We start from the raw sequence: 25,865 nt of genomic DNA on the forward strand, positions 1-25,865 counted from the left end.
TTGGACGCTCAACCGACTGAGCCACCCAGGCGCACCTCAAAATTGTATTTTAAGATCTGTCAACATTTAATCTTTTCTCCTAACTTCTGCCTAGCACTCCATGGTATTCATCAAATTCATTTTTGGTCTATTAATGAATACACTGGCTATCTTCCTGTTCCCATATGCTCATTTATGTTTTCCTTATGGACTTTTATATGTGGATCTTTTTGTGATTTATACCCAGAAGCTGGTTCTTAGGGCCACTTAGTAGTGCGACATCTCTCTTTAGAAAGGCTGTACCCCTGTACAATTCCACCAGTAATATATAAAGTCTCCTGTATCTCCACATGCACTCAATATGTAGCATTATTCAACTTTCTAACTCTTCCAAATCTGATATAATGTGATATCCCAATATTTTAATTTGCTTTTTTTCTTAATCACTAATGAGTTTTAACAACTCTTTAAATGCTTGTTACCCTTTGGACTTTCCTCTTCTGTGTCTTATACCTTTATATCTTTCATCTATTTCTGTTTGTTTTTTTTTATCATTCCAGTTTGTAGTTCTTCATAAAGGGCTTGGTCCTTATGAGTCTGATCACCTGGTGGTGGTAGTGGCAAGGTAATTGGGAATGATGGAGATGTGGTGAATTATAGTGGTAGAGCTACCCAAAAGAAGACCTTTTGGAGTGTCTATATCTCAGGAGATTGAGGAGGAGGGACTTGGTGGGCAGTGGTTGAGGAGCCTGGGAATGGTTGGGTGCAATCATCACAGGAAGGACATTGCTGTGTAAGCTATACTGATATCCTCAACAATCTGAGTTTCTGGATACCAGGAATCTCTTGGGCCTTAGGAAACTCCTACGCAACATGTGGTTGAAATAGTTTAGCATCTGACACTTCTAGGACTTAGAGATGGTGATGTCACCCTGAGCTGCCATTCTAATCAGTGAGTAGATGCCATCATCAGAGGAAGAAGTCTAGCCAGGATTGGTAGTCAGGGCTATAACTTATCCTCTCAGTGCTTAGCACAGTACCAGTTTATAAGAATTCCACATATGTTTGAAATAGAAATTCAGCTATTGGTATTTATTATTCTTCGTATTACTTTTTCTACTGCTATAGATTCACTTGAAGGATTTTTTCAAAATATGCACAAACTGCTCATTAGCTAATGGCTATACTAACATAATGACATAAATAGTTGCATGGAAAATTTCACAGTATCTCGGATGATAATTATAACATTGAAATTAAAGTCTGATGTAGAAATCTTAAATATGCACTCCATTTTTATAAAAGATATATAGGAAATAAGTTTTCACTTTATTTTTAATAATTTATATTATGAGAAATCAAAATAAAGGTTCATGACAATTGTCTAAACAAAACTTTACAGTGGTTTTCTATAGAAAAAAATACAATTAGATAACATTTTGAGAATTTCTAGTTGTGATTTTCTAAATCACAAGTTGTAGAGTCTCTTCTTCTTTGGTACCCTCTTGTGGTCAGTGGGAGGGATTGGTTTGGACTTCTTTTAACAATTATGTATAGTTTCATGTTTTTTATCTGCATGATAGACCTATCATTTTTATAAATATTGACTTTTTTTTTGGCTATATACAAATTTGGAGTAAAATTGACAGTTGGAGTTTTCTTCCCATTCCTTACTTTGCTGTGTAAAGTGAAGGTGTGGCACAACCACACTTACTAATCTTAGAAGCTGAGATATAATATGATCACTGTGCTTAGAGTAAATGTGGTATCATCTGGAAAGCAGATTGATTGCAGACCCAGAACTTACCTTATACTTTTGTCAGCTAAGATTGGGTTTGGGGACTAATTTGCCATTTTTGATGATCTATTTTAAATTTTATAATACATACACACACACACACACACACACACACACACATATATACATATATATGTGACTTAATTTTATTTTATTTAAAAATGTTATTATTTTGTTATTAGACTTCATTTTAAGTGATTACCTAGTTCAAATGCACTTAACTGCATTTACAGGAAATGTGACAGTATAATGTAGTCTCTTTTTTTCAAATCATGCTCTGACACTAAGAAGACAGGAATCCTGTGCAGAATTTAGTAAAGATTCATGGATTATTTTTCCCTTCCCTCTGCAGCATTTGTTTCAGAGCAGATTCTTAGCCTGATATCCATAACATGTAACCAAAAGATAAGAGATAGCTGTGTGGTATTAAGTTATTAAATCCAAATGAGACTTGGCTTATATGAGGAGTACATCATGGCTTTGGGGACAGATGTGAATTTCAAGGAGAAATGCTCTTTGTTTTCAAGAAAATGCTTCCCTACATTATGGTTGTCCTTCATGTGGCCTACTCAGTTCTTTAATTTTAGGCTAGATCTGAGTGTGTTTTTGTTGTCTACATCATTGGAACCTTTGAGTAGATCTGTTGCTGGCCTGGTGAAGTACTAGGATTTAAATAAGAGTCCAGAAAGTGCTCTGGGAATGAGTTTTATATTGCCAGGAATGCTGACATGTTGGCACTGAATTGTTTCCAAAAATGCCATCAAACACTGACTGAAAACAAAGATACTAGTGTTGTCACCACAGCTGTGTTCTCTTTGCCTTTACACAGTTTCTTCTATGCACAGCAAAAAATTTTAAGTCCCCTAAAATGAAAGTGAGTCAGCATTGTGTAATTTGTAATGTGTAACTGTAATGTGACTGGTTGCCCCCCAGTGTTTGTGCACATTGGGATTGAGTTAAGCTGTTAAGCTATTTGTGTAGAATTGTCCCTGGTATTACGGATTTTGTTTTGTTTTGTTTTGTTTTGTTTTGTTTTGTTTTAAACAAATGGACTATCTGTGAGGGATTGTGGTGTCCAGTGTTATAAGAGGACAAAGTTCCCTTGTTCATTAAATAGTTATTGAGCACTTTCTCAAATATTCAGTTTTAAAAAGAGGATAGGGTACATACCTAAATTTCTCTCCTACAGTGTCAAACACAAACACTATAAGAAATTTATATGTAAAGCTCTGTGAGCCTTCAAAAGGGAGGGAGAGTTGATGGAAGGGACTTGTGAATGAGGCCTGTTTGAGTTGTGTGCTAAAGTGTATGTAACTTGAATATGTGGAAATTAGAAGAAATGAGCATTTTGTCAGAGAAGAGATGACCTGCAGAGAAAAAAGATAAGGAGCTCAAAAGTGCTAGTGGGAGAGACTTTTCAAAACGTTGATTGGGAAGGTCAATTGTGAGCATGAAATGCTAGATTAAAAAGTAAGCTCCATTGAGCAAAGGATGAAATATTCACCCAGGTGTCTTGTTGCAACAGTAGAGAGGACAAGCTTGTTCCATCCTGAGCCTTGGACTTCTCTGCTTCCTTCTGGGTCTGCTGCTCCACATTCTGTAATAGGAGTTTCTCAGTAGACCTGCTTTTTTGGATGTGAATACCACTCTTTATTTTTTTATTGTGTTTCTCCGGCCACATTTTCTCCTTATGTAATAAAAATCCCTTGAAGATTTTGACTTTTCTCATTTATCAGTCCAATAGTTTAATTTACAGACATATTAGTACTTCTTAAATGGCCCAGAAGTGACTTGAACTTTTACAGTGCTCTTCCCATTTGGTGTAATTTTGTCCGTTAACTTTCTGAAGTTCCATATTTGGAACTAGATCATGGTGAGTTAAAAATGTCAGAGGTGGCAGTGAACCAAAAAAATTACTTGGATCTATCAGTCTGAATCTGACAACTTCAGATAATGGGACAGACAGACCAGAGGCCTGCCTGTCTTTTCCCTTTCTTCTTTCTTCCCCTCCTCCTCCTGTCCATCCATACATCTATCCATGTATTAATTTTTTTTTCCTATTGATGTATAGTTGGCACACAATGTTATATTGTTTTCAGGTGTGCAATACAGTGATTCTACAACTCTATACATTATGTTGTACTCTTCTCTGTATTGTTCCAATTTTAGTATGTGTGCTACTGAAACAAGCATATACCCATCTATTATTATTTTTTATTAACCTCTTTGAAATACTTCAGCAAATAATGAAGGAAAACATTATGCATAATAATCAGAGAGCTTGTTAAAAATTAATAATTCCTGAATCTCTGGATGGGGATAATAGGAAGCTGCATTTTGAATAGAAATACTTGACTCTCATTAAAGTGGTCCAGACATTGCATTTCCAGTAACACTGAAATAAAAGCAAAGAAGAGTACTTCTTTGGTGAATGAAATTTATGAGTATGATCACCTAGTATTTATTTCATAGGGACTCATAAATAGAAAAAAAGTTCCCTGGTGAATAACATATTTATAGTTGGAGAACATTATATGTCGAGGCATGTCTTTCTCCTTTAGGATTTTATTCCATTTGCATTTCTATAAGAATGCACCACCAGCTGAAAGGTATAGATTTCCCCTGCAGCTTCCCCTATAAGATAATACAATTTTAAGAGTAAGCAAAGGTTAGCCATTAGTTATGTTGAGTGTATGATAAAGATGTTGTTAACCTTTTTGGTTTGATTTTGAACCATCTTACTTAATTATTTCATGCTACCAATTTTTAGAAGTTTGTTTCCCTCTGTTTCCCCTCATCAAGAATGGTTTGAAATATCAGGTATCTTTTTGTAGCTGGGAAATAATGATTCCTTAAAAGAGTCTATGTGAGCTCTTATCTAAACTGGTTATATGTTAACTCATTGAAATCACCAAAAAAATGAAATGAGACACTCTCTCTTGGTCCTATCTCACACTTACTAGATCAGAATTTCCTATTGAGAATCAATTATAAAGTTCTCAGAGGGATTCTACTCTAGCCAACCTGGCTCCCTTCATACTATAGTTCCATGAACTTCTTTGAGAATTTTGTTTACATATTTGAATACATAGTCAAATGACTTGTTTCACATCCTTCTTCCTACTCCATCAAGTTTTATACATATTTGGAGCTCACTAAATCTGTAGTAAATACTTGTATTGGACATTTGATGGTGATGGTAAAAAAAAAAATCAAAATTTTAGTCTCTAATTAGTATGTTTTGTTGTTATTGTTACCCCCTAGGATGGAAAGAAGAAGTTTGATAAGGAAAGTGAAAAGTACTATTCTATTCTTGAGAAACATTTAAATTTGTCTGCAAAGAAAAAGGAATCTCATTTGCAAGAGGTAAGTTTTTCCAATTGAAATGTGAAAAGGACATTAGCATTAAATCATGTGAAGTCCAAATTTCCAAAGGTGGTAGTATCTCAAAATATGCGACTCTTTTTAAAAAGTGTGTATTTATGTATTTTGAGAGAGAGAGAGAGGAAGCTCTGGTGCCCACACATGAACAGGGAGAGGGGCAGAGAGAGAGAGTCTCAAGCAAGCTCCTTGCTGATAGTGCCCCCCCCCACACACACAACAAGGGGCTTGATCTCAGAAATCATGAAGTCATGACCTAAGCCGAAACCAAGAGTGGGAAGCTCAACTGACTGAGCCACCAAGGCACTCCCCAAATCTACTACTCTTTAATAATGATGAGAAGGAATAGAATAAGACTTTTTTTTTTTCTTATTGGGCATTTTTTCAATGTCAGGACCTACCAAATTCATGGAATAGCTTTTTTTATATCTGTTTTTAAGGTGTTGCTTCTGCATTAAGGGGAAAACAGATCCACAATTACACATTATAAAATCTCTATTTTTTTTTATCAATTTTCTTAAAAAACAAGGCAACAGAAATATTTTACTAACATCTATGCATGGAAGCAGTCCATATCTTCCCTTTTTTTCTGAAATATTTATCATTGGTAGTTTTTAAGTATAATTAATAAAATCGAGTAGTCCTTTTACTAAAGTGTAATATTGTTCCAGTTCCAGTGATCAGATACGTTTAAAAACAAAAATTGGGCCCTCTTGCCATTATCTAATATCTTAGCAACTATAAAATCTTGACACATGGCTGACACTGAACCATGGGAGTTGTTGAACTCATTCACCTGCAGTTCCTTACTGCCCTCCAGACCTTTGCAGGGAATCTTATGCTGTGCTGAGTCTCCTCCAGTCTCCTCTTTCTCTTCTGTTTGTACTTCTAGATATCTCAGTCAAGAACCTTTTTCAAACGCCTCCTCTTAATCTTTATCGCAAAGCCACCTACCTTCCTGAACTGTTTATCAAACCTGGATCTCCACTCTCTTTATTCCTTATTTGCCTTACCTCCACATTCACCCACAAGGCATACTTGTTAAGTTGGAGTATGGATGCAGTGGAGTCAAAAGGCATGCCTGGAGTCAAAAGGCATGAGAGGGTTATTTTTATTTCTTTTTGCTCTTTGCTATTCTCCTATGTTCTCATTTAGTGAACTGAATCTCTCATTCAAAAAATGTTTTTTTAAAAAAAGTTTTAATATTGGTAATTTTTGTTATTTACACATGTATTCATTATAACTAATATATTGTTATTAACACCTGTTATTAAAGTAGGATATATTTATATACACTTATGTGTCTAGGGAAAGATTTTCTGACTAAATTGAAATGGAGAAAAATCTGTCATTAAGAAAAATCATATTTTTAGTTTTCATTGGCATGTCTAATCTTATGAAGTACTATGTAACTTAATATTATATTTACATGTTCCAAACTTCTTAAATGCTCGCTTACCTCTTTGATTATTACACTGCAAGAAACCTAGGAAAGAATGGAGTGTGTAAATGTAGTCATGTAAAGGAAGGCTCACCTTGTTATCACAGTAAACCACTATCTGTCATGCCAAGGGCTTTGGCCAGGTGCCATTTTAAAAATATACCCCTTCTAAACCAAGGGTGCTTTTTAGAATCTTTAAAGGGTTATATGTTCTTAAGATTCAGATTCAGACTCAGATATTGCCTAAACCATCAAGCAAATACTAACTTTATCCAAATTCTAAAATCCTCTAGAGGGTATACTTCAGTTTTCCCTGACAACCTAACTCTGTATTTAATATTTGCCTGTTAGTAGCCCTCAATCCCTCAGGCTATGGTAGAAAAGAATATCTGTTCTGGTTCTGTATTTAGTTGGAGCCTAGGAAAACCTATAATATGATTAATAGCATTCTCTACTTGCCCCATTACACACACACACACACACACACACACACACACACACACTCACGTGCACACACACGTGCATGCAGGCACATACTTCTTTTCCAGGAGCCATAACCTACAACAGAACACAGTGCACAAATTGTGCCAGAGCAGCTGTTCAGAGCACATAATAGGCAAGGGAAAATGTGCATTGTTTTTTTTCCCTCTACTCTTCCAAGAATCAAACCTGTTGAAGGGAGAAGCTGCCATGCTTGCATTTAATTCTGTAACCTCTGTTCCTTTCCAGAGAAACTCTGGTACTTCTGTCAGTACCCAGCTTATTAAGCTGTTTTCAGAAACACCACTCTGTGCCTTCTCACCTGCACACTTGACTTCTTGTTGATTTCTTAATGGAAAATAAGTGGTTGCCCATTTTTAGTACTGAATTAGGGGTCAGCTTGTGTTGATAAAACTACAAGGCTATCAATGAGATGGATCATTGGAGTAAACAGAATTAGAAAGACTTGTTAAGATTATAGGCTTTATAGTAAAGGAAAAGAAGTAATATTTGATATGTAACTGGATACTTTATTTCTATGTATAAGAGGAAGAGATCATAAAGGAAATGTGGAAAGACCAGAATGTATAAAAATAATCTCTATTTCAAAATGTATTAAATCAAATGAAAAGTAAAAGTTTTAGGGAATTTGTACAACATATGACACAGGATTACCATCTCTTATGTATAAGTTGCATTTGCAAATCACTGTGAAAAAGTCTTCAATGGAAAAATATGAGGTAACCATTTGAAAGAGCACAGAGTGGAGAAGAAGATGGTGTTGGAGTAGAAGGACCCTAGGCTTTCCTCATCCCATGAATATAATTAGATAACTATCAAATCATGCTAAATATCCCAGAAATTGACCTGAAGACTAGCAGAACAAACTTCACAACTAAACATAGAGAAGAAGCCACATCAAAGAAGGTAGGAAGTGCAGAGACACAGTTTGAGAGAGAAATGGATCATGGCCATTGTGATGGGAGGGAGCCATAATTGTGGAGAAGGGTGAGAGACAGACTAACACGCTACGGAGGAGTGCACAGGAAAAACAAATCCCCTTGGCAATTGGCTTGGAAAGCAAGAGGGGCTGAATTTCATGAGTTCTGGCAACCAGTGGGACTTAAATCCTGGAGTTCTGTGGGAGGGAAGGCAGGACAAACAGGCTGTGGATGTACAGTGTGGAAATAGGAATCTGAAGAGCATTTGGGGGCACTCAGTGGTGAGGTTACTTGGTTATCCCAGAGCATGTCCCAGAGAGGTAGCATTCATAGAGAGACCCTTCTAGGAACAAAGGAATTGGCAGGTGCTATTTCCCTTCCCTGCCCCTCAGCATAAGTACAAGGCCACCTGTGGGAACTACTGCAGCATAGGCACTACCTACCTTGCTTAAACCAAGTCCTGCCCTCGCTCCCAACTCCATGCCCTATCTAGTCATGTTTACCTTAGTTCCAGAATGGAAGGCCCATACCCCCAAAAGACCAGCCCAAACCCCTGCCAACACTGCGTCTCCAGATGCAGGAGTTTTGTGTAGCCTAGGTTCCAGTGGCGATGGCAATATGTCTCATTTCACAAGCAGATCAGAGCACACCTAGTTAAAACATGCCACATTCAGGCCAGGGTCCAAACACTGCTCACAGCAGGCAAAGAGAGACTTTGTAGATGACTGGCCTGAAGGGACACAAGAGCAGACCACATACAGCATACATTGGAGACACTCCTGGACAGGGGACACTACAGTGTAGGTCACTACAGGACCTCTTCTTCATAAGGCCATTACCCTCAAGCATAAGAGATGTACCTGGCTTTCCTAACATAGGCATGGAGACTTACACAAAATGAGAAGACAGAGGACTTTGTCCCAAATAGGACAAGGCCAAGGCCAGAGATCTAAATGAAACAGATCTAAGTAATCTGGCTGATAAAGAATTTAAAGTAATGATCATAAAGATACTCAGTAAATTTGAGAAAAGAGCGAAAGCCATCAGTGAGACCCTTAACAGAGATAAGGAACATAACAGGGATAAAGGGCTCAATAAACAAAATGAAAAACCCACTTGATGGAATGAACAGTAGGCTGGAAGAACCAGAGGAATGAATGAATGACCTAGAAGGCAGAGTAATGGAAAGTAATCAAGCTGAACAAAGAGAGAAAGAGGATTTTGCAAAATGAGAATAGACTTAGGGAAATCAGTGACTCCATCAAATATAATAACATTCGTATTATAGAAGTCACAGAAGAAGAAGAAAGTAGAAAAGCAGGCAGATAATTTATTTGAAGAAATAATAGCTGAAAACTTCCCTAATCTGGGGAAGGAAGCAGGTATCTAGATCCATGAGGCACAGAGAACCTTTAACAAAGTCAACAAAAACAAATCTATACCAAGACATACTATCTATCTATCTATCTATCTATCTATCTATCTATCTATCTATCTATCAGAGCATGCAAATATGCAGGAGCGTGTAGGAGAGGAGCAGAGGGACAGGGAGACAGAGAATCTTAAGCAGGCTCCATTCCCAGTGCGGAGTCTGATGTGGGACTTAATTTCATGATTCTAAGATCATGACCTGACCCAAAATCAAGAGTTGGACATTTAACTGACTAAGCCATGCCTCCCACACCAAGACATGGTATAACTAAAATGGCAAATATAGTGATAATTTTTTTAAGAAGCAAGCAAAAAGACAATTACATGCAAAGGAAACCCCCTTAAGGTTACCAGGAGATTTTTCAACAGAAATTTTCCAAGCCAGAAGGGAGTGGCATGATATACTCACCGTGCTTAATGGGAAAAAATGTGCAGCCAAGAATACTCTATCCAGTAAGGCTATCATTCAGAATAAGAGATCTAAAGAGTTTCTCAGACAAATAAAAACTAAAGGAGTTCATGACCAACAAACCAGCCCTGCAAGAAATATTGAAAGGGGCTCTTTGGGTGAAAGGAAAGACCACAAGTGGGAGCATGAAGTAAGGAAACAAAAAAGCAGTAAAAATGAGTATTTTTATAAAGTTTCAGTCAAGGACTGATAAAATTGAAGGTTGTAAAATATGACACCATATACCTAAAACATGGGGAGGGGAGGAGTAAACAGTGAGTTCAAATTTAAATGATCATCATCTTAATACAGGCTGCTATATGCAGAAAATGTTATATATAAGCCTAATGGTAACCACAAATCAAAACCACTAATAAATATGCAAGGAATAAAGAGAAAGAAATCCAAATATATCACTAAAGAAAACCAGCAAACCATGAAAGTGAGGAAGACAAAGGATCTGAGAAAATCTTCAGAAACAACCATAAAACAGGTAATAAAATAGCAATAAATACATATCTATAAATAGTTTCAAGGTAAAATGGACTAAATGCTCCAATCAGAAGACATAGTGCAACAGAATGGATAAAGTAGCAAGGCCCATCTATATGTTGCCTATAAGAGACTCATTTTAGACCTAAGGATACTTGCAATTGAAAGTGAGGGGTTGGGGAAACATTTATCCTGCAAATGGATGTCAAAAGAAAGCTGAAGTACCAATACTTACATTTTTTTTATTTCCTTTTGTAGAGATAGAGACAGAGTGTGAGTGGAGGAAGGGGCAGAGAGAGAGGGAGAATCTGAAGCAGGCTCCAGGTTCTGACCTGTCTACACAGAGTCCAATGTGGAGCTCGAACCCACAAACCATGAGATCATGACTTGAGCCAAAGTTGGACATTTAACCGACCTAGCCACCCAGGCGCCCCTGAAGTACCAATACTTATATCAGACAAAGTAAACTTTAAAACAAAGACTAATAAGAGACAAAGAAAGATATTACATAATAATAAAGAGGACAGTCCAATAAGAAGATGATAGTTATGTGCCTAACATGGGAGCATCCAAATACATAAAGGAATTAATAACAAACACAAAGGAATTAATTGATGGTAACACAATAGTGGGGGATTTTAATACCCTACTTACATCAATGGTGATACGATCTAAACAGAAAATCAACGAGGAAAGAATGGCTTTGAATGACACACTGGACCAGATGGATTTCTCAGATACATTCAGAACATTCCGTCTTAAAACAGCAGAATACACATGCTATTCTTTTTTTTTTTTTTTAACTTCAAATTTTTATTTAATTCTAGTTAGTTAACATACAGTACAATATTGGTTTCAGGAGTAGAATTCAGTGATTCATCACTTAACATACAACACCCAGTGCTCATCATAACAAGTGCCCTCCTTAATACCCATCACCCATCTAGCCCATCCCCCACCCACCTCCCTCCATCAAACCTCAGTTTGTTCTCTATCTTTAATAGTGTCTTATGGTTTGTTCCCTTGTTCTCTTTTTCTTGCCCTCCATATGTTCATCTGTTTTCCTTCTTAAATTCCACATATGAGTGAAATCATATGGTATTTGTCTTTCTCTGACTTATTTCGCTTAGCGTAATACACTCTAGCTTCATCTACATTGTTGCAAATGGCGAGATTTCATTCTTTTTTGATGAAAGAATAATATTCAGTTATGTATATATATATATATATATACATATATATATATGTATATATATATATATTATATATATAAACACACACACCACATCTCTTTTTCCATCCATCAGTCAATGGACATTTGTGCTTGCTCCGTAGTTTGGCTATTGTTGATAATGCTGGTATAAACATCAGGGTACATGTACCCCTTCACATCAGCATTTTTGTATCCTTTGGGTAAATACCTAGTCGTGCAATTGCTGGATTATAGGATAGTTCTATTTTTAACTTTTTGGGGAACCTCCATACTGTTTTTCAGAGTGGCTGCACAAGTTTGCATTCCCACCAACAATTTAAGAGGGTTCCCCTTTCTTTGTATTGTTGCCAACACCTGTTGTTTCTTGTGTTATTAATTTTAGCCATTCTGACAGGTGTGAAGTGATAGCTCTTTGTGGTTTTGATTGGTATTTCCCTAATGATGAATGAAGTTGAGCACCTTTTCATGTGTCTGTTAGCCAACCATCTGGAAGTCTTCTTTGGAAAAGTGTCTATTCATGTCTTCTGCCCATTTCTTAACTAGATTACTTATATTTTGGTTGTTGAGTTTGATAAATTCTTTATAGATTTTAGATACTAATCCTTTATCTGATATGTCATTTGCAAATACCTTTTCCCATTTTCGTAGGCTGCCTTTTAGGTTTATTGATTGTTTCCTTTGCTGTGGTGAAGCTTTTTCTCTTGTTGAAGTCCCAATAGTTCATTTTTGCTTTTGTTTCCCTTCCCCCTGGCTATGTGTCTAGTTAGAAGTTGCTCCAGCTGAGGTCAAAGAGGTTACTGCCTATGTTCTTCTCTACAAATATTTTTAAGTTTATTTATTTATTTTGAGAGACAGAGAAAGAGAAAGAGTGTGCATGAGTGGGGGGGGGGGGTGCAGAGAGAGAGAGGGAGAGAGAGAGAGAATCCCAAGCAGACTCTGTTAGCAGAGGCTTGAACTCACAAACCACGAGAGCATGACTGGAGATGAAGTTGGACACTTAACTGACTGAGCAACCCAGGCACCTCTCCTCTATGATTTTGATGGTTTTCTGCCTCACATTTAGGTCTTTCATCCATTTTGAATTTATTTTTGTGTATAGTGTAAGAAAGTGGTCCAGTTTCATTCTTCTGCATGTTGCTGTCTAGTTTTCCCAACACCATTTGTTGAAGAGACTTTTTTCCATTGGATATTTTTTCCTGCTTTGTCAAGGATGAGTTGACTGTATAGTTGTGGATCAATTTCTGGGTTTTTTACTCTGTTCCATTGATCTGTATGTCTGTTTTTGCGCCAGTACCCTACTGTCTTGATGACTGCAGCTTTGTAATATAGCTTAAAATACAGAATTGTGATGCCTCTTGTTTTGTTTTTCACTTTCAGAATTGCTTTGGCTATATGAGGTCTTTTCTGGCTCCATACAAATTTTTGGATTGTTAGTTCTAGCTTTATGAAGAATGCTGGTGGTATTTTGATAGGGATTGCATTAAATGTGTAGATTGCTTTGGGTAGTGTAGAACTTTAATAATGTTTTTTCTTCCAATCCATGAGCATGGAATGCTTTTCCATTTCTTTGTGTCCCCTTCAATATCTTTCATAAGTCTTCTATAGTTTTCAGAGTACAGATCTTTTACCTCTTTAGTTAGGCTTATTCCTAGGTATATTATCGTTTTTGGTGCAATTGTAAAAGGGGGTTGATTCCTCACTTTCTTTTTCTGCTACTTCATTATCAGTGTATAAAAATGCAACAGATTTCTGCTCATTGATTTTATATCCTGCAACTTTTCTGAATTCATGTATTCTAACAATTTTTTGGTGGAGTCTTTTGCAAATAGTAAAAGTTTGACTTCTTCCTTGCTGATTTGTATGTGATTTATTTCTTTTTGTTGTCTGATTGCTGAGGCTAAGACTTCCAGTACTGTGTTAAAATGTAATGGTGAGAATGGAGATCCTTCACTCATTCTTGACCATGGTGGAAAGGCTTTCAGTTTTTCCCCATTGAGGATGATATTAGCTGTGGGTCTTTTGTATATGGACTTTATGATGTTGAGGTATGTCCTGTCTATCCTTACTTTGTTGAAGGTTTTTATCAAGAATGGAAGCTGTATTTTGTCACATGCTTTTTCTGCATCTTTTGAGTGGATCATATGGTTCTTTTCCTTTCTTTTATTAATATGGTGTATCACATTGATTGATTTGTACCTATTGAACCAGCTCTGCAGCCCAGGAATAAATCCCACTGGTATGTACTGTTGGATTCGATTTGCTAGTCTCATGTTGATAATTTTTGCATCCATGTTTATTAAGCATACTGGCCTGTAATTCTCCTTTTTTTTAAAAAGTGGAGTCTTTGTCTGGTTTTGGAATCAAGGTAATGCTGGCCTTGTAGAATGAGTTCAGAAGTTTTCCTTCCATTTCTATTTTTTTTTTTTTGGAACAGTTTGAGAAGAGTAAGTATCAAGTCTTGTTTAAATGTCTGGTAGAATTCCCCTGGGAACCCATCTAACCCTGGACTTTGGTTCATTGGGAGATTTTTGATAACCAATTCTTTTTCTTTGCTGGTTATGGATCTATTCAAATTTTCTATTTCTTCCTGTTTCCGTTTTTGTAGTTTGTATGTTTCTAGAAATTTATTCTTTTCTTCCAGATTGCCCAGTTTGCTGACATATAAATTTTCATAGTATTCTCTTATAATTGTATTTCGGTGGTGTTGCTTGTGATCTCTCCCATTTCATTTGTGATTTTTTTGGATCCTTTCTGTTTTCTTTTTGATAAGTCTAGCTAGGAGTTTATCCATTTTATTAATTCTTTCAAAGAACTAGCTCTTAATTTCATTGATCTGTTCTACTTTTTTTATTTGTATATTGTTTATTTCTGCTCTAGTATTTATAATTTGCCATCTGCTGGCTTTAAGCCTTATTTGCTGTTCCTTTCCTAGCTCCTTTATGTGTAAGGTTAGGTTGTATATTTGAGACCTTTCTTGCTTCTTGAGGTAGGCCTCTATTACAATAAACTTCCCTTTTAGGACAGCCTTTGCTGCATCCCAGCGGTTTTGGACTGTTATGTTTTCATTTGTGTTTGCTTCCATGTTACTTTATTACTCAGTTTTTTATTTCCTGGTTAACCTGTTCATTCTTTAATGGAATGTTCTTCAACTTCCATGTATTTGCGGTCTTTCCAATTTTTTTCTTGTTGTTGACTTCAAGTTTCATAGCATTGTGGTCTGAAAACATGCATATGATCTCAACTTTTTTGTACTTTTTGAGGGCTGATTTGTGACCCAATATGTGATCTATTCACGGGAATGACCCATGTTCACTGGAAAAGAAAGAATTCTTATGTGAGAATATGTATTCTCATTCTTTTTGAGAGCACATAGAACAATCTCCAGAATAGATCACACACTATGCCACACAACAAGCCTCAACAAATTCAAGAATATTGTGGTCATACCATGCATTTTTTCAGACTACAACACTATGAAACTAGAAGTCAACCACTTGAAAAAATCTGGAAAGACTACACATGCTTAATGGTTAAGTAACATGCTATTAAATAATGAATGAGTTGACCAAGAAATCAACGAAGAATTTAAAAATTACATGGAAACAAATGAAAATGAAAATATAACAGTTCACAACCTTTGGGATGCAGCAACAGTGGTTCTAAGAGGGAAGTTTATAGCAATACAGGCTGACCTCAAGAAGCAAGAAATATCTCAGATATACAAGCTAAAGGAGATAATAAAACATTGCCTAACATTACAACTAAAGGAGCTAGTGATAGACAACAGACCAAACCCTGAACCACAACAAGAAAAGAAATAATAAAGACTAGTACGGAAGCAACTGATGTAGAAACTAGAATAACACTAGAACAGATCAATGAAACCAGGAACTGGTTCTTTAAAAAAAAATAAAATAAAATAAAAAAATAAAAAATAAAATTGATAAGCCTCTAGCCTGACTTATCAAGAAAAAAAGAGAAAGTACTCAAAAGAATCACAAATGAGAGGGGGGAAATAACAACTGACCCCACAGAAGTACAAATAATAATAAGAGAATATTATGAAAAACTCTATGCCAACAAATTAGACAACCTGGAAGAAATGGATAAAGTCTTAGAACCATATAACCTACCAAAACTGATCCAGGAAGAAATAGAAAATTTGAACAGATTGATAATCAGCAAACAAATTGAATCAATAATCAAAAAATTCCCCAAACCAAAAGTCAGTACCAGATGGCTTCACAGGCACATTCTACCAATCATTTAATGAAATTAATACCTATTCTTCTCAAAGTATTCCGAAAAATAGAAGGTAAGGAAGACTTCCAAATTCATTGTAAGAGGCAAGCATTACCCTGATACCAAAACCAGAAAAAGACATCACACACAAAAAAGAGAACTATAGGCCAATATCTCTGATGAACATACATGTAAAAATTCTCAAGAAAATACTAGCAAATAGAATTCAACAGTATATTAAAAAATCATTCACCACAACTATGTGACATTTATTCCTATGATGAAATGGTGGTTCAGTATTCACAAATCAATCAACATGATACATCACATTGATAAGAGAGGGGATAAGAACCATATGATCATCAATGGACACAGAAGAAACATTTGACAAAGTACAATATCCATTCATGGAATAAACCCTCAACAAACTGAGTTTAGAAGGAACACACCTCAATATAATAAAGGCCATATATGAAAAACCCACAGTGAACATCATCCTTAATGGGGAAAAACTAAGTGCTTTTCCTCTAAGATCATAAATGAGACAAGTATGTCTCACCAGTTTTATTCAATATAGTACTGGTAGTCCTAGCCAGAGCAGACAACAAAAAGAAATAAAAAGCATCTAAATTGGTAAGGAAGAAGTAAAACTTTCATATTTACAGGTGACATGATACTCTATATTGAAAACCCAGAAGACTCCCCAAACAACTGCTAGAACTGGTAAATGAACTGAGTCAAGTTTCAGGATACAAAATCAATGTATAGGAATCTGTTGCATTTCTACACAACAATAATGAAGAAGCAGAAAGAAGAATTAAGAAAACAGTCCCATTCACAATTGCATCAAAAATAATAAGATACCTAGGAATAAACCTAACCAAAGAGGTGAAAGACTATACTATATACTCTGAAAACTAAAAACACTGATGATAGGAATTTAAGATGATCAGAAAAAAATGTGAAGGCATTCCATGCTGATGGACTGGAAAACAATTATTAAAATGCCTATACTAGCCAAAGAAATCTACATATTCAGTGCAATCCCTATCAAAATGCCAACAACATTTTTTCACAGAACTAGAACAAATAATCTGAAAGTTTGTATGGAACCACAAAAGACTCTGAAGAGCCAACATAAACTTGAAAAAGGAAACCAAAGCTTAGAAGCATCACAATTACAATAATATCCTGCTGCATGTGACACTGAAACTTACAATTATTAACACATAATAAGTATTGTAAGTTTCAGTGTCACATGCAGCAGGATATTATTGTAACTTATGAGAAGATAATATACATAGTTAGTGAAGGTATGGGAAACTGAGTACACTTTTGCTTTTATGGTGGGAACATAAACTCATTCATTCAATCCTGAAGTAAATTTGGCAACTTATTTCAACAAAGTTTAAATGTACAGGATAATTGAAATCATTTTTATTGGCCGGAATTTACTTAAGAGGAATTATCAGACATGAGCAAAAAAAATAAATTGTATAGATATATTGATACAAGAGTTATTCACAATGCAAAATTTAGAAACATGTGAAAATGGCACAAATGAGTGATTGGAGTAAATATACCAATATAGTTTCACCAAAATGGAATGTAATATGGCTGTAAAAAGTTTTATTTGCAAATTATTTAAATACATTGAGAAATACTCATTGGAATGTACAGTATTATCCAGTTTGTTTAAGTTGGTGTGTGTTCCATATAAAAATATTAACAGTAGGATTATAATTCTTATTTTTATATTTATAATAATGAATAATGAGTAAGCTTCAAATAATGAATATATATTACTTTCGTAATGAGGAAAAAATATAGGAGAAAAAGTTTCTCATAGAAAAACTTTTGGTTTTCCATGTATCACTAAATAGTCTTTCAACAGGTTCCTCTTATCTCCACCTCCTAAATGAAAGGACTTCCTTAGATCTACCATTATGCCTCTATTGTTATAGATTGTGTGTCCCTGAAATCTCTTCTTCCATACTCTCTGTAACATCTTAATGAATGTCTCATGGGTCATGATTTCATCATATCTCTCCACCTGCATTGCCTGGTGGTTCCTGGTTCAGACTATCATTTAGTGAATGTGTGAAATTTCACATCACGGTTTTCTCAGATTTCCTCCTACTTTTCATTTCTTTAATTCTCTATTAGTGCTGGTATTATCTCTTATCAAAATTATCTTTGACTTTTTCTCCTCCTTGCTTCTCACACCCACATCTTTCAACTTCTTTTTTTCTTACTGGGATATATAAACACCTTTACCCCTAGAAGTCTTTTATTATCACATGTACCCAGCTTTGCCATTTAATCAATATATTCTACTGTCCCCACTTTAATCTTCTTGAAATGCTACTTTGACAAATCAACATCTTCCTCAAGCTTTTACCCTGTGTATATGATGAAGTTGTCACTCATGCTATCTTACTCCTTACCTCTCATATTGGATTATTCTAAACCTTGCAGTCTACTGAAACATAACTTTTCTTGACTATATTCCCTGTCTTAAACTGTTCTCCTTTTATCTCTGCCTACTGTAAACCCCTCCATTCTTCAGAGTCCAGCTTAAATTCTTTCTTCTTTGTGGGTGATTCGACAAATGTCACATCAAGTTTTTTCTTGCCTTAAGTTAACATAAGTAGCTTATTGTATCTGAGGAAGAATTTAAGTATCTGCAGAACTATATGGTTTTCTTAAGAAATTAACTTTTTTTTTAACAGAATGACTTTACTGTCCCCTTTGTCTAGTAAACAATAGTTTATACATATTGTTCTGGCATGAATATTACTAATGCTCCCTATTAGTTTTAAAAGTTGGGACAAGGAGCACCTGGGTGGCTCAGTGGGTTGGGCATCTGACTTCAGCTCAGGTCATGATCTCACAGCTTGTGAGTTCAAGCCCCGCATCAGGCTCTGTGCTGACAGCTCAGAGCCTGGAGCCTGCTTCAGATTCTGTGTCTCCCTCTCTCTATATCCCTCCCCGCTTTCTTTCTCTCTCTCTGTCTCTCTCAAAAATAAATAAAGATTTAAAAAAATAAAAATAAATAAGTAAATAAAATAAAAGTTGGGACAATAAAGTGTATGGTTATCCTTCTTATCCAGTACAAAATATCAAGCAAAAGTTGCTGGTGGATATATGAGCAAAAGTGCCTTCTACTGAACCACACACTATTAGCATAAGTACAAAAAGGAGTCACCTTAAGTAAAAGAATGCCTTTCTAAATCTTGTACTGGAAAGGTAATAAAGTACAGTATTCCTTTAGCTCTGTACCATCTGGATGACCTTTCAAAGCAGGTTTTGTATATTGAATATAGTTGTCTAGATTGGAGATGATGGAAAACATCTATTACCGGCAAATGGTAAGATCCATTATTCTCTTTTATCCTTCCTTGCACCCCCATCCCCCATCTTTTCATGACATGGGATTGTGCATGGCAAATAAGTTTCTGAGTAAATGACAATGCTCTTAGGTCAGGGGTCCCCAAGACCACCCCTAGGTTTGGTGATTTGCTAGGAGGATATAATGAAAAATCAGCGGAAGATGCATAGAATGAAGTCTGGGGGAAAGCAGGCACAAACTTACAAGAGTCCTCTTTCAGTGGAGACAGATAGAGCATGTTTAATTCCCCCAGCCATAAGTTGTGACAACACGTGTAAAATGTTGTCTATTAGAAAGAAACTCATAGACTGAGTGTCCGTGGTTTTAATTGGGGGCTCCTCACATAGGTACTCTCTGTGTGTCATATCCTTAAATTCCGGACTCCCAGAAGGAAAGCAGGTGTTCAAAATAAATCATATTGTTGGCACAATTTAGGAACAGTGAGCTACTCTTACCATTTAGGGTGGTAGGTACCCTCCTGAAATCCATTTTCCCAGATACCAGCAAGGACTAGCCTTGTAAACAGGCCTTTCAGTGGAGAACATTCAGGACTACTGTGCCATCTTCACAGCTTTGTTGACCACAAATAGCCATCTTAAGCTCTAAAGGTGTCTAGTAGTCTCTATAGTTTGTTCTTATGTGCTAGTCAATATAAGCAATGTCATTATTTTTTAAAGTAAATAAAAGCTTCAGAGGTAACTTGTGGAATGGAATGTTATCTCTGAGACTGAAATTATTCTCACATCCTTTACATCCCGTGCTGTACTGGAGCGTTCCTTTGGAGAGCTGATTTTCCCATCTCTCTCCAACTCTCACATTCAGTGATGCTGGGTTTGTGATTTGGAATTGGCTATTTGGGAAATATATACACCATTGAAACCAGCAAATACTACAAATCAGGTATGCCCACCAGAGAGCCAGTTGTTAAACATTGATTAGCATACCACCACCTATATACCTCCTTACCATTGAGTCTGTAAATACCGTGTTCCTTGAAACAGTCATAAGAAAATAAAATGATTTGTATGAAATGCTGATACCTAAACAGTCTTCTGGGAGCTGAGAAGTTTCTGGTCCAAATTTCCTACCTGATTTATATGTTCTTTTTATATATTAGTTCGGGAACTTGGAATTCTCAACTTTAAAAATACCTAAAATGAGTTGCTAATAATATCGGGCTATTTTTTATTTATATAAATAGATTTATAGCAAATAAATGTAATTATTATTAAAAGTGTTTCAAATGAAATTTTAAGATGCTATGATGCCCAAACCAGCAAACCTGATTTTCTCTCTTTTAAAGCTTCTTTATGTGAAATTAGCATTGTTAAATGGATCCAAAAAGCAATTTTCTGCTCCCAAATTATTGTTGGTGGATACTTAGTACTCCAGAGAGCCCATTCTTTTCATCTGCTTTTAGTAATCTCAGCTGGCAGGTAGGAGTGCAAAACTGGAAAAGAAAAGTAAAATCATGCTTATACTAGTAAACCAACGTCAGTTTTAAAGAGGACATCAGAAGATGATAGTGAGCATAGAGGAGGGCAACATCAAAAAAAAATTATCTCAATAACACTTTCTCACGCTTTATCAGTAGAACCTTATTGCAGTTATAAATAATAAATGTGCATATCATTGATAGAGCATCGTTCACTATTTTAGAACCATTGAATTTTTTTTTTGCCTCTGCTACGTGTATTCCCTTTCTAAGAGTTTACCTAATGATATGACTCTGCTGAATATTCTCAAATGATTCTCCCTCAGTTAAAATCCAAAATTTGTTACATAGCATCCAAGATTTTTTAAAGTATGATGCCAACCTTACTTAACCGTCCTGTCCTCCACTTTTTACTCTGCAGCCAAACTCTGTCAGTCTCTTTCATGCCTCTTTACTTTTTCATCTTTGACTGCCAGTTGTTCATCTTAAGATCCAACTCATACCACCATTTTCTTCCTGAGTCTAGTTTCTTTTCCTATGATCCCATAGATTTTCATATACATTTAGATGCCTTTTCATATTTTTTGTACTGAATGTGGTACACTTACTCCCTGCTGCCCCTTCATACTCCATGTCCTGTAAACTCTGGTGGGCAAGGACTTTGTTTTCCTAGTTTCTGTATGCCCAAAACATAATAATAGAATTGCTATATTAAAACTTTTTGTAGCACTTAACTTTTAATAGAGATATTGGAATAGAATAGGATTTGAGACTTTTTCTACATAGAGCCATCAATAATTACTTTGTGTCATGACTTGCCTTTTTTTACTCCTTAGGCAGATACACTGATTGACCGAGAGCATCAAAATTTTTATGAAGCATCACTAGAATATGTCTTTAAAATTCAAGAGGTTCAAGAAAAAAAGAAGTTTGAATTTGTTGAACCGGTAAGTTTCAGTTTCCCTACAAAACAGTAGTTCTAACATACCGTATGGAAAGAAATGGCAATGTTTTTCTGTTGAAAATTGTGATTTTTTTTAAAAAAAGAACAAAAAGGAAGGGAGGAATAGAGGAGGGAAAATAGGTGGAGTTCAGGGCACTATTAGGGCAATGGAACTATTCTATATGATACTGTAATAGTGGATACATGTCATTATACATTTGTCAAAACCTACAGAATATACAATGAACAAGGTAAACCCTAATGTAAAATATGGATGTTAGTAATAACGTATCAATATTTGGTTATCATTGTAACAAATGTAGCATGCTAATACAAGATGATAATAATTAGGGTGTGTGGGTGGAGGTTGAAGGAATATATGAGATCTCTTTATAGTCTCTACTCAATTTTTAAATAAACCTAAGACTGCTCTTAAAATAGTTTATTAATAGAAAAATTAAAAGATTAAAAGGACTTACATTATATATACCTAAGTAAATATAGCTCACCACTAAAGCGACCTATTTACTAAACCTTTAGGTGAAAGGAAAAAACATAAGGATATATTTCTCCCTTTGTTTCATTCCACTTCCCTGAAAGTCTGGGATCTGCCTGACTTTCCTATGAGGTAATGTAAAAATTAATGGATTCCTTAATATAAATTGCAGTACAGGAAAAAACAGGTAGCTGGTCTTTATAAATTTACTTCATTTTCTTAGCATTTTTCCCCCAAGTTATACCATAATATGTTATAATATTGCCTGAGTAGGTGTCTTCATAAAGCATCATCTGTGGTGAGTAAAGGTAAGTTCTAGAAGTCAAGATGATCTTCAGTTAATATATAATGTCAATTCCCATGAGAGGAGCAATAGTTAAATACATAGGTAATCTAAGTGATTATTTAATCCATATTTTTCTTCCTATGTCAGTTTTTTAAAAATGTGTTTATAGTTAAGTAATAAAATACCTGTTCCTGTTTAAGGGGAGATAGTGAGGAAAAGGAAAAATAATACACATTTTAAAATATATTTGATGAAATTCATTTCTTGTGGGGAAACCATTAATGATTCCCTAAGGATGATGGGAAACAGAGGCAGAGCAGAGCCTGGGAAAAGTTCTTAGACCCTGCCTGGCTATCAGCCACTTCTGTTTCATTTTCTCTCTTCAGCTGAAACTACCTCACTCTTTCCTATAAACTGGGCACTTGGCAAGCTTGTAAGACTAAACCTTCAGCCAGACAAATTTAAGGAACTGAAGACCACAACACAGGCTCAGGAATTTAATTTTTACCTTTTATTTGGGATAACAGTCTTAACTACAAGTTCTGTTTTTTCAAACAAACAGCTAAGTCCTTAAATCCCTTAGAATGAGTTAGTAACCTCTTATTTAGTAGATGTTTTGGGTATCTTATTAAATTTTATATGACTTAAGGGACCTTCTAAGGCTTATCTGTGGCTCATTGAGATCTAGGCAGCCTAACAACCACCAGTTTGGGAAGATGACAAATATTTAAAATTCCTATTCCCTTCTCATTTAGCCCATCTCTTTATCCACCTCCCCTCCAGCAACCCTCAATTTGTTCTCTATAGTTAAGAGACTATTATGTTTTGCCTTCCTCTCTTTTATCTTATTTTGTTTTTCCTTCCCTTCCCCTATGTTCATCTATTTTCTTTCTTAAATTCTGCATATGACTGAAATCATATGGTATTTGTTTTTTTCTGACTGATTTTACCTAGCATAGTACACTCTAGTTCCATCCATGTTGTTGTAAATGGCAAGATTTCATTCTTTTTGATGGCTGAATAATATTGCATTATATATATATAATGTGTGTGTATATATACACATATATATGTTTGTATATAGATATGTATATACAGATATATGCATATATATAATACCACATGTGTGTGCATGTATGTATATATATACACAATATACATACACACATATACACATATGTGTGTGTGTATATTGTGTATATATATATATATATATATATACAATATACACACACACACACACACCCCACATCTTCTTTATCCATTTATCAGTCGATGGACATTTGGGCTCTGTCCATAGTTTGGCTATTGTTGATAGTGATGCTATAAAACATTGGGATGAATGTGCCCCTTCGAGTCAGTACTTTTATATCCTTTGGATAAATACTTAGTAGTGTAAGTGCTGGATTGTAGGGTGGTTCTATTTTTAACTTTTTGAGGAACCTCCATGCTGTTTTCCAGAGTGGTTGCACCGTTTGCAGACCCACCAACAGTGTAAGAGGGCTCCCCTTTCTCTGAATCCTCACCAACACATGTTATTTCTTGTGTTGTTAATTTTAGCCATTCTTACAGGTTTGAGGTGATAGCTCATTGCAGTTTTGATTTATATTTACCTGATGATGAGTGATATTGAGAAGTTTTTCATGTGTCTTTTAACCATTTGTATGTCTTCTTTGGAGAAAGATCTATTCAAGTCTTCTCCCCATTTCTTAACTGGATTATTTATTTTTTGGGTGTTGAGTTTGATTAAATTCTTTACAGATTCTGGATACCAGCCCTGTATCTGACATGTCATTTGCAAATATCTTCTCCTATTCCATAAGTTGCCTTTTAGTTTTGTTGATTGTTTCTTTCACTGTCCAAGTGTTAAGCTACTACAGACATAACAATAATGTCAAAAGGGAGATTATCTGCTTTTGCACTATAGTTGACTATGGGCAACTAAACTACAGAAAGCAAAACCTCAGCTAAGTGGGACACCACTGTGTTAGAAATAAATATTCCTACAGTGTCATTATTTCAAGGAAAAGCTGGTTCAAATACATAGAAAAACAGGGGGCATTTATGTTTTTTTATTAAACTATATAATTATTTTAACAGTATACAGAAAGTAAGCTTTTTATTTAAAAAAATTTTTTTTAACGTTTATTTATTTTTGAGACAGAGAGAGACAGGGCATGAACGGGGGAGGGGCAGAGAAAGAGGGAGACACAGAATCAGAAGCAGGCTCCAGGCTCTGAGCCATCAGCCCAGAGCCCAACGCGGGGCTCGAACTCGCGGACCGCGAGATCGTGACCTGAGCTGAAGTCAGACGCCTAACCGACTGAGCCACCCAGGCACCCCCAGAAAGTAAGTTTTTAAATTCAGTATTCATTAGGTATATAATTTTAATGGTCACCCCCCCCCCATTTATATATCTTACATTGAAAGTGATTATAGTTAACTGGGGTTTCCCCCCCATTTATATATCTTACATAGAAGGTGATTGTAGTAGCGTAGTTAACACTATTTAGTGTGGTAGCAAATAGCCACATATGGCTATCAGACATTCAAAATGAAAGTCTAGAATAAGGTGGGTGGTAAATAGGAAACACCTACTAGATTACAAAGGTTTGGTACAAAAAAGTATATAAACTATCTCATTAAAATAGCTTTTATATTGCTTAAATATTGACATGATAATATATTGGATAAATTGTGTTAAACAACATATTAAATTTCACTTGGTTTAAAAGTTTGTGTTTTTTTTTAAATTTTTACCGTTTATTCATTTTTTGAGAGACAAAGAGAGACAGAGTGTAAGTGGGGGAGGGACAGAGAAAGAGGGAGACACAGAATCTGAAGCAAGCTCCAGGCTCTGAACTGATAGCACAGAGCCCGACACGGGGCTCAAACTCACAAACCGTGAGATCATGACCTGAGCCAAAGTCGGATGCTTAACCGACTGAGCCACCCAGGTGTCCCAAGTTTGTGTTTTTGTTTTTTGTTATTTGTTTTGTTTTGTTTTGATTTGTTTATGTGGCTACTAGGAAACTTAAATTTTCACATTGGTTTTCATTTATTCACATTATGTTTCTGTGAAACAGTGCTAAAAAAAGTCCTTTCAGATTTGGCAGCATGATATGTGAGTTCAGGTCTAGAATGGGAGGAAAAGATCAGAGAGAGAAAAACATCATCTCCTGAATCTTGTTCTTAAGATCCTCCTTCTTCTCAGAGTTGCTTGGAGCTTATGAGAATTTTGAGAGATTAGAGGGAAAAGCTTCTGAAGTATGCTGATCATGAACAGCTTACCTCAGAGAGTTGAGCCCTGGTGTATTTGAAATACATTGTGGTACAGGAAAGTTTGTGGCTCAGAAGCCCAAAGAATCTTTTTATGACTTAACTCCCTTATGGTTCATTCAGCTGCAGTTTGTGTATGTTTTGATTACATTCTTTTGCAAACTTAGCTGGAACTAAAGTTTTGTGGGC

General features: G+C 35.7%; 1 protein-coding gene across 1 annotated transcript in view; it reads left to right on the forward strand.

The window, feature by feature from the left end:
* ARHGAP42 (Rho GTPase activating protein 42) overlaps positions 1–25,865 on the forward strand; it is a 316,690-nt gene that overhangs the window by 209,099 nt on the left and 81,726 nt on the right. Inside the window, exons 5-6 of the mRNA XM_078432969.2 lie at positions 5,042–5,143; positions 21,509–21,619. Of these exons, the coding sequence (XP_078289095.1) occupies positions 5,042–5,143; positions 21,509–21,619 (213 nt within the window). The remainder of the gene's footprint in view (positions 1–5,041; positions 5,144–21,508; positions 21,620–25,865) is intronic.

This window comes from Panthera onca, chromosome D1, assembly GCF_046562875.1.
Source record: "Panthera onca isolate mPanOnc1 chromosome D1, mPanOnc1 haplotype 2, whole genome shotgun sequence".
Classification (NCBI taxonomy): domain Eukaryota; kingdom Metazoa; phylum Chordata; class Mammalia; order Carnivora; family Felidae; genus Panthera; species Panthera onca.